Source organism: Bos indicus, chromosome 10 (genome assembly GCF_029378745.1).
Source record: "Bos indicus isolate NIAB-ARS_2022 breed Sahiwal x Tharparkar chromosome 10, NIAB-ARS_B.indTharparkar_mat_pri_1.0, whole genome shotgun sequence".
NCBI classification, from domain to species: domain Eukaryota; kingdom Metazoa; phylum Chordata; class Mammalia; order Artiodactyla; family Bovidae; genus Bos; species Bos indicus.
In genome coordinates, this window is record NC_091769.1 from 37,848,885 (window position 1) to 37,865,649 (window position 16,765).

A 16,765-nucleotide genomic window follows, 5' to 3' on the forward strand; every position below is an offset into this window, starting at 1 on the left:
TACAAAGGCAGAGCTGAGCAGTTGTGACAGAGACCATATGGCCCATAAAGCCTAATATATTTGCTGTGTGGCTCATAATAGAAAAATTTTGCCAGCTCCTATCTCACAAATCCTGATTACTAGGAATAGTAATATTCTCAGATGATTTGCCTGAATTGTTGCAGATACCTAGCTCTTGGAGGTTCTGTCTGATAGAATGAAGGTCTTCTCCTGGGTCTGCTGTTGTTGTTTAATCATTAAGTTGTGTCAGACTCTTTGCAACCCCATGGATCTGCAACATCCCTTTATTTTATCCACTACCTTGAAGGCAATGAAACAGCATATCCCATTTGGATTCTGCCTGTGAAGATCCAAAGATGCCCTCACACCTAATAATCCAACCACCTTCTTTGTCTTTGTTCAGACCAGCTGCTGGGCAAGCTGCTAACAAGTCCACTTGCCATGTGACTGCTGCTCAGAGATCCTGCTTTGTGCCTGTTGGTGATGACAGTTAAAGCTGCCATTGTGATAGGGCTTTTTCAAGCTGCCTGGGAGAGAGGTGATCAGGTTGTCTCACACGATGGGTCATGAGTGTGAGGCTATGTGAGGAAATCAGGAAACTGGAAACTGTCTGCCGTGTCCACCGTCACACAGCCAGGCCACACAACAATGGAGCATTATTCATCACCGCTCAGAATCCAGCAGTAACTGTAGGAGGCCAATAGCAGCTCTCTGTCTACCATTCAGAGCTCCCCAAGAGAGTTCCTCTTTAACCGATTTGGCATACCCTTATTAACATTCTTTTTTTTTTTTTTTTAACGGTGCTATCTGTTTATTTTATTTTGGGCTGAGATGTGCAGCATGGTGGGATCTTAGTTCCCTGACCAGGGATTGAACTCAAGCCCCCTGCAGTGGAAGCACTTAAAGTGTGGAGTCTTAGCTACTGGATCCCAGGAAGTCCCCCTTATTATTAACAGCATCCTTATTTGGGGTCATCTAAAGGTTGACAAGGGTTTCCCTGGTGGCTCAGTGGTAAAGAATCTGCTTGCCAATGCAGGAGACACGGGTTCAATCCCTGGGTCAGTAAGACTCCTTGGAGGAGGAAGTCGCAACCCACTCCAGTATTCTTGCCTGGAAAATCCCATGGACAGAGGGCTACAGTCCATGGAGTCTCAAAGAGTCAGACACGACTTAGCAGCTAAACGACAATGCTTGACAGTCTCTCTTTTGCCTGTACTTACTTTGCTTGGGGCTTAGTCAGATGGGGCGTAGAAAAAGGGTTAAATGACAAAAGACGTGGTAGATAGATTACAATCAAGGAATCGCTTGTGATCATCTTTTTAAAAGCGGCTGTGGGAATAGCAATAGTCTTCGATTCTGTTCCCGTAAGTCCACCTTTCTTCTTTTCTCACATAAACTTGTCTAAGGAATCTCTTTTTGCAGGGAGGAGGGAAGCGGTAGTGCTAGATGGCCATGTATCTGTCCTGTGAATTCCTTGCTTATGTCCAGAGAGTACAAAAGGCGCATATGGGACCTACCAGATCTCACGTGCCACTTGGACAGTTGTCTATGGGAACATTCCTTAGCAAAAAACACTGTTAGAAATAGACTAGTCTTGTATAAACAAAGATATGTGTTTTGGTGATCTCAAAGTTCAGTTTTCTTGATTCCTTCAGGAACTAGGGACTTAAACTAAAAATATGAATTTATGTTTCTGTGTGTATATCAGTTTGAGTATTTGCTGCTGTGTGCAATTGCATTTTTTTTTTTTTAAATTTATTTGTTTGGCTATGATGGGTCTTAGTTGCTGCACTTGAGAGCTTTGATCTTTGTTGCAGCATGTGGGATCTAGTTCCCTGACCAGAGATCGAGCCTGGGCCTCTTGCATAGGGAGCAAAGGGTCTTAGCCACTGGACCACCAGCGAAGTCCCCAACTTTATTTTTCTTTACTTTTTTCTCTTTGCATAAAAAAGAAGCCCTAGATAAGTAGACAGGGATTTCTGTTTTTATCTTTTTAAAACATAATTTTATGTATTTATTTTTGGCTGTGCTGTGTCTTCATTGCTGCACATGGGTCTTCTCTAGTTGCCATGAGTGGGGGTTACTCTTTAGTTGCAGTGCTCAGGCTTCTCATTGCGGTGGCTTCTCTTGTTGTGGAGCACAGGCTCTAGGGCATGCGGGCTTCAGTAGTTGCAGCACGTGGGCTCAGTAGTTGCAACTCCCAGGCTCTAGAGCACAGGGTTAATAATTGTGGTGCATGGGTTTAGTAGCTCCATGGCATGTGGAATCTTCCTGGATCAGGGATTGACCCATGTTTCCTGCATCGGCAGGCAGGTTCTTCACCACTGACCCACTAGGGAAGCCCTGTTTTTATCTTTTGAATAAGTTGATAAAAGTTGCATTCAATAGAGAGGGTATATTTTAGGGTCTGATATTAGAGGGCCCCTAGACTTTCATCTCCATTCTAGATGAAGGGTGGTGAAGTATGTGGTTAAAAGTATGGTTTGTTTTCCAGTTTCACAGATTACTTGCTGTGATCCTGGGCTAGTCCCTTTATCTCTCTGTGCTTTACTTATCTGTAAAAGGGTGTAATGATACCTACCTCAGAGTTGTTGTGAGGACTAAATGAGTAAGTAAATATAAAATACTTAGAACTGTGCTTTTGTTGTTGTTTAGTTGCTAAGTCATGCCCGACTCTGTTTCGACCCCATGGACTACAGCCCACCAAGCTCCTGTGCCCGTAGGATTTCCCAAGCAAGAATACTGTAGTTTCCATTTCCTTCTCCAGGAGATCTTCCAAACCCAGGGACTGAACCCACGTCTGCTGCAGTGACAGGTGGATTCTTTACCATTGAGCTATTAGGGAAACCCAGAACAGTGCTTTGGAGAAGGCAATGGCACCCCACTCCAGTACTCTTGCCTGGAAAATCCCGTGGACAGAGGAGCCTGGCGGGCTACAGTCCACGGGGTCGCTAAGGGTCGGACACGACTGAGCGACTTCACTTTCATTTTTCACTTTGATGCATTGGAGAAAGAAATGGCAACCCACTCCAGTGTTCTTGCCTGGAGAATCCCAGGGACGGGGGAGCCTGGTGGGCTGCCGTCTATGGGATTGCACAGAGTTGGACATGACTGAAGCGACTTAGCAGCAGCAGCAGCAGAACAGTGCTTAGCAGATAATAAATGCTGCTGCTGCTGCTAAGTCTCTTCAGTTGTGTCTGACTCTGTGCGACCCCATGGACGGCAGCCCACCAGGCTCCCCCGTCCCTGGGATTCTCCAGGCAAGAACACTGGAGTGCGTTGCCATTTCCTTCTCCAATGCATCAAAGTGAAAAGTGAAAGTGAAGTCGCTCAGTCGGGTCTGACCCTTAGCGACCCCGTGGACTGTAGCCCGCCAGGCTCCTCTGTCCACGGGATTTTCCAGGCAAGAGTACTGGAGTGGGGCGCCATTGCCTTCTCTGATAATAAATGCTACGTAAGTATTATTATTATTAACTTCTTGATACCTGATCACAGTCTTATCCAGCATACAATAATTTCTCCAATACCTTTTCTATTCACAATAATATGTCCCTCTGTCCTCTCTGGTAGCATGTGCATTTTAATAGAGGCACTGTGAAGTTACAGCTAACTCAGATGAATTACTATACTGGAGAGAATTTCTAGTATTCTACAGGGTGGTGGGGAAAATCATTTAGGGGCACATTGTGACAAGAGGTTGAAGAATCGGGGACCATCGTGTGCTTAGAGAGTATCTAGAAAGGTAGAAAATTGAATATGTCTCATCTTCCTTCCATTTCTAGCCCCAAATTTTCTAAAGTCAAGCAGTCATAGGGTCTGCACAGCCTTCTGTGGAAATCTGAGCTGGCTCTGTAGCTTCCTTGCTGTGTCTCATAACCACGTTCAGCAACAAGAATGCTAACTGACCACTGATTGCCCTAATAGATTCAAGGGCACAATAGTAAGGAAAGGATGCAGTGTTGAGTACTGGATAGCGTGGAACCAAGGAAAGCTAAGCTAAGAAGAACAACCAGGTGCTGAAAAGGAGAAATGTAAGGTTGCTTCCTGATGCTGCTCCTTCTCCACTGCCGGAAAACTGAAATGACCAGGGCGCTGTAAATCGGTCTGTTGTTGATACTGTCAAAGACATCAGTAGCAACACTTTGGAAAGCCAGCTCAAAGCTACTCAAGCTGCTGGGAAGCTGCCTTCTAGGAAAAACAACCCCCAGTAGGCAACATAATCTGGGCTGGTTTGATTCCAAAGTTTGTGTCCTTCTTGGGCAGAACTCATTGTAGTCCTGTTCAGTTTGAATCTACTTGAGTGTTCACCAGCATTGCTTCCAGAATGTCAGAACAGACTGGGGCTGCGGTAGGTAGACATGCTGCCCCAGCATTCATTTCTCTACTGGCATCTCCCTATGATTACATCAGTGAACAAGCTGCATGGGCTCTTGGAAACATTGCAGGTGATGGTTTTGTTTTCCAAGACTTGGTTATCAAGTGTGGTGCCATCAATCTGCTGTTGGGTCCTCTTGCAGTTCCTAATGTATCATCTTGAATATGCAGTTACTTGCAGCACTTAGTTGAATCCTTGCTAGATGCTACTGAGTAAATTTTTTTTTTAAGTAATTAATTTTTTGCTGTGCTGGGTCTTCATTGCTGTGCATGGACTTTCTCTACAGCAAGTGGGGAATACTCTCTAGTTGCGGTGCACAAGCTTCTCATTGCAGTGACTTCTTCTGTGGCAGAGCATGAGCTGTAGGTACCTGGGCTTTGGTAGTTGCAGCACACAGGTTCAGTAGTTGTGGCTTGCGGGCTCTAGAGCATGGGCTCAGTAGTTGTAGTGCACAAGCTTAATTGCCCTGACGCATGTGGGATCTTCCCAGACCAAGGATCAAACCTGTGTACCCTGAATTGGCAGGCAGTTTCTTATCCACTGGACTATCAGGGAAGTCTGCAAATTCTACTTTGCTTCATCTCCTGTATCATGATGTCCAAAAGTACTAGCAAATGCACAATGTCAGATATTAAAGCTGGCCACCAGCACCAGATCCAGTGAGCTGTGAATCATGGTTTAGTCCCATTCTTCATTGGTGTTCTAAGGCAGACTTTAAGATGCAAAAACAAGCTGTGTGGGCTGTGAACAACCATAGAAGTGGTGGAACAGTTGAACAGATTGTGTAACATCATTCATTGTGGCATAATAGAACTGTTGATGAACCTCTTAACTGTGAAACATACCAACATTACCCTAGTTATTCTGGATGCCCTTTCAAGTATCTTGGGTTGCTGAGAAATTAGGTGAAACTGAGAAACTTAGTGTAATTGAAGAATGCAGAGGTTTGGATAAAACTGAAGCTCTATAAAACCGTGAAAATGAGTCAGTGCCCAAGGCTTTATTAAACCTGATCGAGAAATACTTCTGTATGGAGGAACAAGAATATCAAAATGTTGGGCCAGAAACTACATCTGAGGCTATAGTTCAGGATGGCATTCTGAGACCATTATCTTTCAGACTATACAACTGAAGCATAAGTTTGTTATACCAAACATGTACTATGTTTGGTATAAGTTTGTCTTTCTGTTTCTCTACTAAGAATTCTTTAAATGTGGTTTGCTATTGTAGCACTTTTTACAAGGAGACTATACTTGAACAGTTCCAAACTGTACATATTGTGTGAAGCTTCTCTCAGTGGGTTTATTTCTGTGTGGAATTTCATATTTTGCAGTATCCTGTAAATAAAGATTATTTCATCCTTTATTAAAAAAAAAAGCAGCAGCTGCTGTTGTGGGTTAGCAGGCAGTCAGGGCTTACATGGTTCAGGGGAGGCCTCAAGCTTTGCGGCAGTTCTAATAGAAGAAGTTGGACTTTATATTTTGTAGTGCCTATATGTAAGGGATGGAATGCATGGATTGTCAGGGAATCTTGGTGCAAGGTGAGCGAAAAGTTGTCATTGGTCAGTCACAGTTCTTGTATTTACCCAAAGGAGTTGAGAAATACATCCACACAAAAATCTGTGCTCGAAATGTTTATAGCACCTTTATTCATAGTTGCCAAAATTTGCAAGCAGCCAAAGTGTCCTTCAATAGGTGAATGTGTGAACTGTGGCACCTCCAAATGATGGGATAGTCAGCCTTAAAAAGAAATGAGAGGGCTTCCCTCGTGGCTCAGTGGTAAAGAATCCCCCTCCAGTGCAGGAGACACAGGTTCAGTCCCTGGTCTGGGAAGATCCCACGTGCCATGAAGCAGCTAAGCTTGTGTGCCACAATTACTGAGCCTGTGCTCTACAGCCCAGGAGCCACAACTACTGAGCCCAAGTGCCCCAGCTGCTGAAGCCTGAACATCCCCTGTGCTCCACAACAAGAGAAACCAATGCAATAAGAAGCCCGTGCATTGCAACTACAGAGCCGCCCCTGCTCACTACAGCTAGAGAAAAATCCACACAGCAATGAAGATCTAGCACAGCCATAAATAAATAAATAAATAAAATTTTTTAAAAATAAAAAAAGAAATGAGTTATCAAGTCATGAAAAGACATGAAAGAACCTTAAATGCATATTACTAAGTAAAATAACCTCAGATATGCAGATGGCACCACCCTAATGGCAAAAAGTGAAGAGGAACTAAAGAGCCTCTTGATGAAGGTGAAAGAGGAGAGTGAAGAAGCTGGCCTAAAACTCAGCTTTCAAAAAACTAAGATCATGGCATCTGTTCCATCACTTTATGACAAATAGATGGGGAAGAAATGGAAACAGTGACAGATTTATTTTCTTGGTCTCCAGAATCACTGCTGATGGTGACTGCAGCCATGAAATTAAAATGTACTTGCTCCTTGGAAGAAAAGCTATGACAAACCTAGACAGGATGTCAAAAAGCAGAGACATCACTTTGCTGACAAAGGTGTGTATAATCAAAGCTGTGGTTTTCCCAGTAGTCATATATGTATGTGAGAGTTGAACTGTAAAGAAAGCTGAGCACTGAAGAATTGATGCATTCGAACTGTGGTGCTGGAGAAGACTCTTGAGAGTCCCCTGGACAGCCAGGAGATCAAACCAGTCAATCTGAAAGGAAATCAACCCTGAATATTTATTGGAAGGACTGATGCTGAAGCTGAAGCTTCAATACTTTGACCACTGATGCAAAGAGCTGACTCACTGGAAAAGACCTGATGCCGGGAAAGATTAAAGGCAGGAGGAGAAGGGTGTGAAAGAGGTTGAGATGGTTAGATGGCATCACTAATTCAGTGAATATGAATTTGAGCAAACTCTGGGAGATGGTGAAGGACAAGGAAGCCAGGCGTGCTGCAGTCCATGGTGTCGCAGAGTCAGACATGACTGAGCAACTGAACAACAACAAAGTGAAAGAAGCCAATCTGAAAAGGCTGTATATTATATGATTGCAACTATATGACACTCTGGAAAACTATGGAGACAATGAAAAGATCAGTAGTTTCCAGGAGTTCATGGGAGGGAAGGAGGGATGAATAGGTAAAGTACAGGGGATTTTTTTTAGGGCAGTGAAATTATTCTTTATGATACTGTGCTGCTGCTGCTAAGTCACTTCAGTTGTGTCTGACTCTGTGCGACCCCATAGATGGCAGCCCACCAGGCTCCCCTGTCCCTGGGATTCTCCAGGCAAGAACACTGGAGTGGGTTGTCATGTCCTTCTCCAATGCATGAAAGTGAAAAGTGAAAGTGAAGTCGCTCAGTCGTGTCCAACTCTTAGCGACTGCATGGACTGCAGCCTACCAGGCTCCTCCATCCATGGGATTTTCCAGGCAAGAGTACTAGAGTAGGGAGCCATTGCCTTCTCCATATGGTACTGTTCAGTTCAGTTCCCTTCAGTCGCTCAGTCGTGTCCGACTCTTTGCAACCCCATGAATCGCAGCACGCCGGGCCTCCCTGTCCATCACCAACTCCCGGAGTTCACTCAAACTCACATCCGTTGAGTCGGTGATGCCATCCAACCATCTCATCCTCTGTCGTCCCCTTTTCCTCCTGCCCGCAATCCCTCCCAGCATCAGAATCTTTTCCAAATGAGTCAACTCTTCACATGAGGTGGCCAAAGTACTGGAGTTTCAGCTTTAGCATCATTCCTTCCAAAGAACATCCAGGGCTGATCTCCTTCAGAATGGACTGGTTGGATCTCCTTGCAGTCCAAGGGACTCTCAAGAGTCTTCTCCAACCCCACAGTTCAAAAGCATCAGTTCTTCGTTGCTCAGCTTTCTTCACAGTCCAACTCTCACATTCATACATGACCACTGGAAAAACCAAAGCCTTGACTAGACACTGTAGTGGTGGTTATATATCGTTATGTATTTATAAAAATTCATAGAACTGTACAAAACAAAAAGTGAATCCTAATGTGAACTTTGGACTTTATTTAATAGTACTACATCAGCATTGGCTCATCAGTTACAACAAATGTATGATAGTAATGCAAGATGTTAATAATATGGGAGACTGAGGAACAAGAGGAAAGAGGGCTGAAGGGGTGCATGAGACCTTAGTAATTTCCACTCAACTTTTCTCTTAACCTAAAACTACTCAAAAAATTGCCTTTAAACTTAGAAAAAGGTGAATAGATTAGGGAGAAAAATATTTGCAATGCATATGGCAGATTAAGGACTGCTGTTTATAATATACTAAGAAGTCTTTCATATTGACAAAAAAGAAAAACAATCCAGTAGAAAAGTGGGCAAAGGATATGAATAGACTCTTTTTGGAGAGAGCAAATTTAAATGCTCCCGCCAAAGAATGATGACTTCAAACTCACTGTTATTATAGTAACATTAAGATATGAATTTTTATTGTTCAAATGAAGAGCAGTTAAAAAGATTCCTGGTGGGAATATGAAGAAAAGCATTCTCTTATTAATTTTCTCAATAGAAATGTAAGTTATTATAATCTTTTGGGAAAATAGCCTTAATATTTATGAAAATAAGAAATATTTTAATCTTTGACCCAGCAGCCCCATTCCTGAAACAGTCTATAAAAAACATCAATATATAAACATGTATGTTCAAAGATATTTATTGAACCATTATGAGTAGGGATAAAATAATAAAAACAAGTGATTGCCCATTTATAGGAGAGTGATTGACTCAATTTTGGCACATTTACACCATGGAATATATTGCAAATTGTGTTGAGTGAGAAAAACAGTGTATAATGACATCCCATTTTTTAAAAAGAAGTAACAAAAACCCATAAATGTGTAAGTGCGTGTGCATTCATGATTATGACCATGGGAAGTATGAACAATTATGCCAGTTGTTCGCATGTTACCCACAGGTGGGGGGTCTATGTATGAGAGAGGAAAAGAGGAAGGGGAAAGACAGGTGGAAAATAAAAGGAAATAAAACACAGCCCGGTTATTTTACATTGTGTTTGTGTAACTGTGGCTGTGCATGTGCATGAAAAAAAAGTTATATCTATGGGAAATAACCTATATGTTCATGCTATGTTAGGTGATAAAAAGGAAGCTGCAGGTTGACATATATTATTTGTGTCTATTTCAAAGAAAACAAAAAATGAAGAACTGTATATCCTAAGATATGTTGATAAAGGTATGGAAGGACATACCTGTTGCTTATATCCTTTCTTTCCTCAGTACTTGAAAGGGACTTGTTGGGTACTTAAAATGAGTAGGGTTAGGGGTGGAAGTTTACTTTTTTCTTCATGCATTGTATTTTTTCTCTTGGTACAAAAAGTTGGTGTACTTTGTAATTTGAAAGACAGCAAAGAAAAAAATATGTCTCTCTTTAAGGCTTCCAATTCTTGTCATTTAATAATGGCAATGTGGGTGAAATTTGGGAATGAAATAATTCTCTTCACGTGCCAATTAAAAGGTTAATGGGACAAAAAGGCTGCAAAAGTGATTAGCAAATGACAGAAGTATTCAGATTTGATTGTTTTTGGCCAAAGGTTAAAACAAAATTTTACTGAGAATTCTATTTAATAGAAATACTGAAAGGGAGATTTGGTAAAGTTTCTCCCAATGTGAAGCAAAACAACAGGAAATAAGGAAACCTTGAAGAACAGTTTTTTTGTTTTTTTTTTTAAACTTTACATAATTGTTTTAGTTTTGCCAAATATCAAAATGAATCCGCCACAGGTATACATGTGTTCCCCATCCTGAACCCTCCTCTCTCCTCCATTCCCATACCATCCCTCTGGGTCGTCCCAGTGCACTAGCCCCAAGCATCCAGTATCGTGCATCAAACCTGGACTGGCATCTCATTTCATACATGATATTTTACATGTTTCAATGCCATTCTCACAAATCTTCCCACCCTCTCCCTCTCCCATAGAGTCCATAAGACTGTTCTATACATCAGTGTCTCTTTTGCTGTCTTGTACACAGGGTTATTGTTACCATCTTTCTAAATTCCATATATATGCAAGGATAATAGCTTAGTGTTCAACAGATAAAATTTGTGTTTCCTGATAATTCTGGTGACAGTTATTTTGCTAGTGGCAGAATATCACAGTGGTTAAAGGCAACAGCTTTATTTAGAGGTACTTACTACCCATGGAACTTCAATTTTCTCATGTGATAGAGAATTTTGATAATAGTAACTATCATCATAGATGTATTGTGAGGATTAAATGGATTAATAATTTAAGGTGCTAAGAAGAAGAGAGCCTAACACAATTGTTTCGTGTTACTAGGTGTACAAATCTAAAGCTCTGGTTTTGAATAAAACACTTTTTTCATAAAACTGAAGTATGGTTGATTTTTAATGTTGTGTTAATTACTGCTGTATAGCAAAGTGATTCAGTTATACATACATATATATATATATATAATATTCTTTCCATTGTGGTTTATTATAGGATACTGCATATAGTTCTCTGTGCTATATAGTAGGACCTTATTGTTTATCCATTCTGTATATAAAAGCTTACATCTGCTAACTTTATGCATCTATTAAGTTGCAAAGCGTGTCTTCTTAACCATTAAACCTTACGTGTAGCTGTTTGGAGGAAAGCAAATCATTGTAAGTCCTTTCCCCAACTGCAGGCCCCATTAAGTTATATGTTTTATGTGAATGCTCTCTCTTCAAATAATAGGCCCTGACGTTACTTTTCTAACCCGCAAGCTTGGAGAGAGGATGTATCAGTAGATCCACAAAGAGTATCAGCTGTACCTCACCGTCTCTGTGTGATGAGAAGTACAAGTACAACTCTGGGTTATTTGAGGCTTTCCTAAGTAACAGCATTAGTGAAAACATGTGTTTGAATAGTTTCCAGAGTTGTCTAGAATTATTTTCCAGTTTAAAGATGCCTGCTAACAGAATTAGTTTTTCGATTCTTTTAACTAATTTTTTTTCTCCTCCTTGAAATGACCCTCGTCTCACTCATCAACAGTTTCTATTATCTGTATTTGGAATCATTATTTATTTCATCATTTTGAACCCTTTTTCATCCTAAATTGAAGTCACAGGTTTTTTTTTTGTTAGGAGTCACCTTGGGACTCAGAGAACATAGTATATAATAAAGAACTACAGAACTACCAAAAACAAGCAAACAACAACAACAAAAATCTAACTGAAAATTTTCTTTAGGAAAATACAGAGCAACCTTTAGTTTTGGACCTTAAATAGTCATCCTTAAATCAGAGACATAAATCCAGAGACTTAGTTGATTCTAACCGGTTTTAGGAAGGGTATATCTGATAAATGTTGCTGTTATCAGGGAATTCCATTCCTTGAGATTTATCTTGTGGGTCTTTTTTGAAAATAAAGTTTATTTGTTAGAGCAATTTTAAGTTTACAGAAAAATTGAGCACAGAAATTCCATATACCTCCTTCCTCCCACCAGGTGGCGCTAGTGGTAAAGCACCTGCCTGCCAATGCAGGAAACACACGAGAGACAGGTTCAATCCCTGCGTCAGGATGATCCCCTGGAGGCCGCATGGCAACCCACTCCAGTATTCCTGCCAGGAGAATTCCATGGACAGAGGAGTCTGGCGGGCTACAGTCCATGGGATCACAAAGACTCGGACATGAGTAATTGACTAACACTTTCACTTTTCATACATAATTATAGTATCACATATAGAGGCGTTTCACTGCCTTAAAAATCTTCTGCATCGCACCTATCATCTGTCCCTCCCCGGACTCCTGGCAACCACTGATTTTTTCTTTAATTGTCTCTATAGTTTTACCTTTTCCAGCATGTCATGTAGTTGGACTCATACAGTGTGTAGCCTTTTCAGATTGGCTTCTTTCACTTAGTAAGGTGCATTTAAGGTTCCTTCATGTTTCTTCATGCCTTAATAGTTCATTTGTTTTTAGCACTGAATAATATCCCATGTTCTGGACGTACCACAGTTTAGACATTCACCTATTGAAGGACATCTTGGTTACTTCCACGTTTTGACAGTTTTGAAGAAAGCATCTATAAATATCTGTGTGCAGGTTTTTGTGTGTATGTAAGTTTTCAGCCTCTTTGGGTAAATACCAAGGAGTGTGATTGCCTCACTGTATGGTAAGAGTAATATGTTTAGTCTTGCTTAAGAAAAAAAAAACTGGCATAATGTCTTCCAAAGTGGCTGTACCATTCTGCATTCCCATCATCAATGAATGAAGGTTCCTATTGCTTCATCTCCTTGTAAGCATTTGGTGTTGTCAGTGTGTTGGATTTTGGCCATTTGTGTAGGTGTGTGGTGGTGCCCCCTTGTTTTTCATTTGCAATGCTAATGATATGATATTGAACATGAAAAATTCTGGTTCCTGGATTCAGTCGCCCCTATGAAATAGGTTTCATATTTGAGCTTGAGCTTCAGGTATTGTGAGTCCCAAATCAGCAGCATCCAGTGGGCTGTCCCCAATCTAGTGAATGCTTAAAAAGACTGGAAGTTCTATGTCACATGAAATTAATCTATCTATCAAATGTGTTCTTGTACTTATATTCCAGAAAAAAAAGTTACATTGCCCATCTCTCCTCTTGAACTGGATCTTCTAGATTATTAGATTCTAATCCTCTATATTAGATTGCCCTTTGGTAATTTATTTTAGCTTTCGAACTGTTTTTGGTATTCATATTGAGCTGTTCCCATATGCTTTATTATAATAACCATGGTGAGAGTGAACCACAATGTCATCTGGTTCTGTTGTGCTCCGTTTAAGAATTTATGATGAGCTAAGCCTCACGGTTCGTAAAGAATGGAATCTTAACAGTTTCTCCCAATTCCACGTTTGGAGCCTACCAGTTTTGCTTGTTCACACCTTTTACTGTTGAGTGGAAATGGCATCTTCAAAAATGTTTTTCATAAAACCTCCAGGTGATTATTTGAATTTGGATAAAGACATGGGCAAAGTAACATTCTCCTGTCTTCTTTCACAATCCACTGAGCTCATTCTGCCTGCTGTGTGAGTGGTGAGAAATAAATAACACTAGATGTGGCCTTGCTCTGTCTGCACCTCTGTTCCCACTTTCTGCTGAAGCACTGGAAAGAAAGGTTGAGTTTTGTTTCCAACTAGTAAATGGATGGCTGCCAACTCAAGTGTTCTAATTCAGAGAAATGATTCCTCCTTCAGTCCCTAGGAATTTAACCCAGACAGATGTCAGGAGGCACAGAGAATTCTGCCCAATTTTCAGCTTTGCAAATATAGAACCGAATGAATAGAGAGTACAGAGCTGGGAGGGAGATTGGGAAAGGCGATGGAATGGTATAACATCTAGATCTTTCACCTCTACTTGGGTTATTATGGCCCTATGCCTGAATATTAGAAGCACTAAAAAACAAAATGCAAATAGTTCACTGATCAAGAAGCATGTCTGCAGCTGCTGAAACAGAATAGTGTAGTGTAATCTCAGCTCAGCAACCCCTATCTTCATCCTCATGGTCCCTAGTTACATGTTACATGTATTATCTCACTTAATCTTCACAACGAACCTGTGATATAGACATAAAATATCCAATTTACCAGGAAAAAAAAAAAAAAGTTTAAAGTTTAAGTAAATTGTTCAAGATCACACAGCTATTAACCATAAGAACCAGGTTCCTATTTGGAACTGTATCAGGAGATTCATAGAATTGAAGGGAAAGTAGAAAATGGGCTGCAAACCAAGAGGCCTTAAGTCGCAGGGAGGCCAGGTAAAGCCATATCACGGAATAGTCTAGTTTGAGTTCTGTGCTTGTTACTTGTACACTTCAGGTGCAGTACTGTTGGACTCACGATGCCAACAAGGAGACTTGACTAACTCTTTCTTTGCTTTTGTGTCATTCTTTGAAATTTCAAGTTTTGCGAGCCTCATTTCACATGTTCACATTCTATCCTCCAGGAGATGGAGAGAATTATCTGGCCTATTTGACTTCTGTTGGGAGGGTTGGGCCCTGCTTCCCATGAAAACTGAAACAGTTTCCTCCCAGATCAGAAGAGTATTTGGATGCTGAGCAGCAGCAGTGCAAAGAGTAAATGCCCATCATACCAGCTGTGTATGCAGATGTCATGTGGCATTCTGCTGAGGACTGGTTCAACTGAAAGTTATGGCTTCCCCATAAGCAAGGCTATTTTGTCCTGAGCCTGGGGTCTGCCTGGCAGTCCAATAGGACTTTCAGGCACTACATAAAGTATAGGGGTTTTCCTGGGAGGGCCTCTAGTTGTTTCTGATTCACTAAAACTACAGAAATGAGTGAGAGCAGAAGCAGTCAGCTGTTAGGATCAGTCTGAAGAGGCAGAATGTAGAAAAGGGTCCCACAGGGAAAACCCTCCCTAATTTCTGGGCTTAACTGACCCTCATTGTAGTGTCTTGAGACCCTGAATTTGTGTGATATGTTCCTGGGCAAAATTTCATTGTACTTTTACCTGATTAACCATATTAAAGTTTTTTTTTTGTAATGGGAAGGAAAAAGAATTCATGTACATGGTTTTCCTTCACTAATTTGCTTGCATGTCTTTGCCCTTCTCCTGGACTCTTTTCCCCTAAAGATTAGGAACCATATCAATTTTGCATCTTAAATATCTAGCCTTGTGCCCAGCATACAATAAGCACTTTAAAAAATAATTGACTTACTGAACAAATGAATTTTCCTTAGCAGTCTTTTTTTTTTGAAACTGAATTGATTCTCATAGAGCAGTGGGGAATTTATAGTCATGGATGTTGAAACATTTTATAATATAAAAGGCTGCTTTGGAAGGTAGGAGCAGAGTGACATGCACTCTGTTTTTATTGTTACAGGTGTTCCAGGACTTGGGGACTGAAGTACTGTCTGGAGCTGCCAAAGGCTACAACATATGCCTTTTCGCCTATGGGCAGACAGGCTCTGGGAAGACATACACCATGCTGGGCACCCCAGTGAGTGTTGGGATGTGATGTCTTCTTAAAGCCACATCAAACCTGAATGTTGCATTGTCCTTGCCACTGAGAGAGGATGTGAGTTTCATAGTCAGTCGGCTTCAGTCAGATTTAAAGGGTTCTGTTTTCTGTTAAGAATACATTTCTTAGCACCTTAATTGACAGGTAAACTTTGAATAACTAGCTCCTTTTTATTACACCCTGAAGAACCTTAGAATTTTCCAACTCTCTTTGATGAAACAGACCTTGTCAGTCCTTCTGAATTTCTCATATTTCTCTTACCATTTCAAGTTCATCACTTGTAGCTTTTCAACGCCTCTAGTGTAGACAAGTCCCAGACTGCTTTAAGTGCTGGCTAAGGCCATGTGGATGTGGGGCTGTGTGTGTGTTAAATCTGATTGTTAGAAAGAAGTGGGAGAACCAACCACTGGGATGGGAGCTTTCAAAAGTGTGTAGGACTTATGAGAGCCTTCTTTTATCATGGAAAATTAGGGGGGTAGAGTTCCTTCAGAATACTTATTTGTTTTAGGCTTAGAAGACCCCTGGTGAGATGAATTGGTGGGGCAGGTGATAAATAACACCATATAAGGACATTTTTCTAGGATATTATTCCTCCTTAAAGATTGTCCCTGCTGCCATGGGCCCAGATCATTGCTTAATTAATCTTCAGTGGGATGTCTTGAGACCTTAAAGGTTCATGTTTGGTGTGATTTCATATATTTTAAAAGAAGAAAAGACTCAGTAATCCAGGGATATAAAGCCATTAACCTGAATACAAGTTAGCACTGAATCCAGTATGAAGAAATAAGTCACTTCTCTCTAAATGTGTGTTTTGAACATGCATGTACTCTGGTTCTCCTGTGTGTGGGGGGATAGGAGATAGGGTTCTGGGAGGCACCACTGTGGTAAAGTGCGCTTATCCAAGAAGGATGTCACCTCCTTGGCATGAAAGCAGGTACCTGGGTTTGTTAGCTTTTCCTCTCTTCCTTCTTATGGTGGTGGTATGCCCCTCATCTGATACTTTCCACCTGTTTGTTTCTGAGATCACTGGCAAATAGGGTCTTCCACATACCATTGGGGGTACTGCCTGAAGTGAAGAGGCAAGAGCGAGAACACTATCCTTGCTGAGCTTGGGTCCTGGGTGTTGGGGGAGAGCATTAGCGTGAGTGGACAGTAATGCTTTCTTCTCTTCTGCAGGCCTCTGTTGGGCTGACACCGCGGATATGTGAGGTATAGACTCTCTTTTGACTGGATCCTCTCAAAGTAGGTCTGTCTTCCTTGTACATCCCCTTCAGTGAAACTACAACCCTCTGGTTTATGCAGGGTCTCTTCATCAGGGAAGAAAATTGTGCCCCACTGCCTGCCTCCTGCAGTATAAAAGTAAGGTAAGAACCTGTTGGGCTCTGCAGCCTAAAGTGTTTCTATGTCTACTCCAGAGCTGTCCTCTCTGCTTCCAGAGTTACCCAGAGGAATGGGG

The 16,765-nt window shown here is 41.3% G+C and overlaps 1 protein-coding gene and 1 pseudogene across 5 annotated transcripts in view; both read left to right on the top strand.

The window, feature by feature from the left end:
- Positions 1 to 16,765, top strand: part of STARD9 (StAR related lipid transfer domain containing 9) — a 120,681-nt gene that overhangs the window by 36,607 nt on the left and 67,309 nt on the right. For all 5 annotated transcript variants that reach the window (XR_011568818.1, XM_070797358.1, XM_070797359.1 and 2 more), the window contains exons 4-6: positions 15,172 to 15,288; positions 16,486 to 16,518; positions 16,612 to 16,673. Coding sequence is in view for 4 of the 5 variants with exons in the window: in XM_070797358.1 (XP_070653459.1) it covers positions 15,172 to 15,288; positions 16,486 to 16,518; positions 16,612 to 16,673 (212 nt within the window). In the remaining variant the exon portion in view is untranslated. The remainder of the gene's footprint in view (positions 1 to 15,171; positions 15,289 to 16,485; positions 16,519 to 16,611; positions 16,674 to 16,765) is intronic.
- On the top strand, positions 560 to 13,967 carry LOC139185167 (importin subunit alpha-1 pseudogene; annotated as a pseudogene).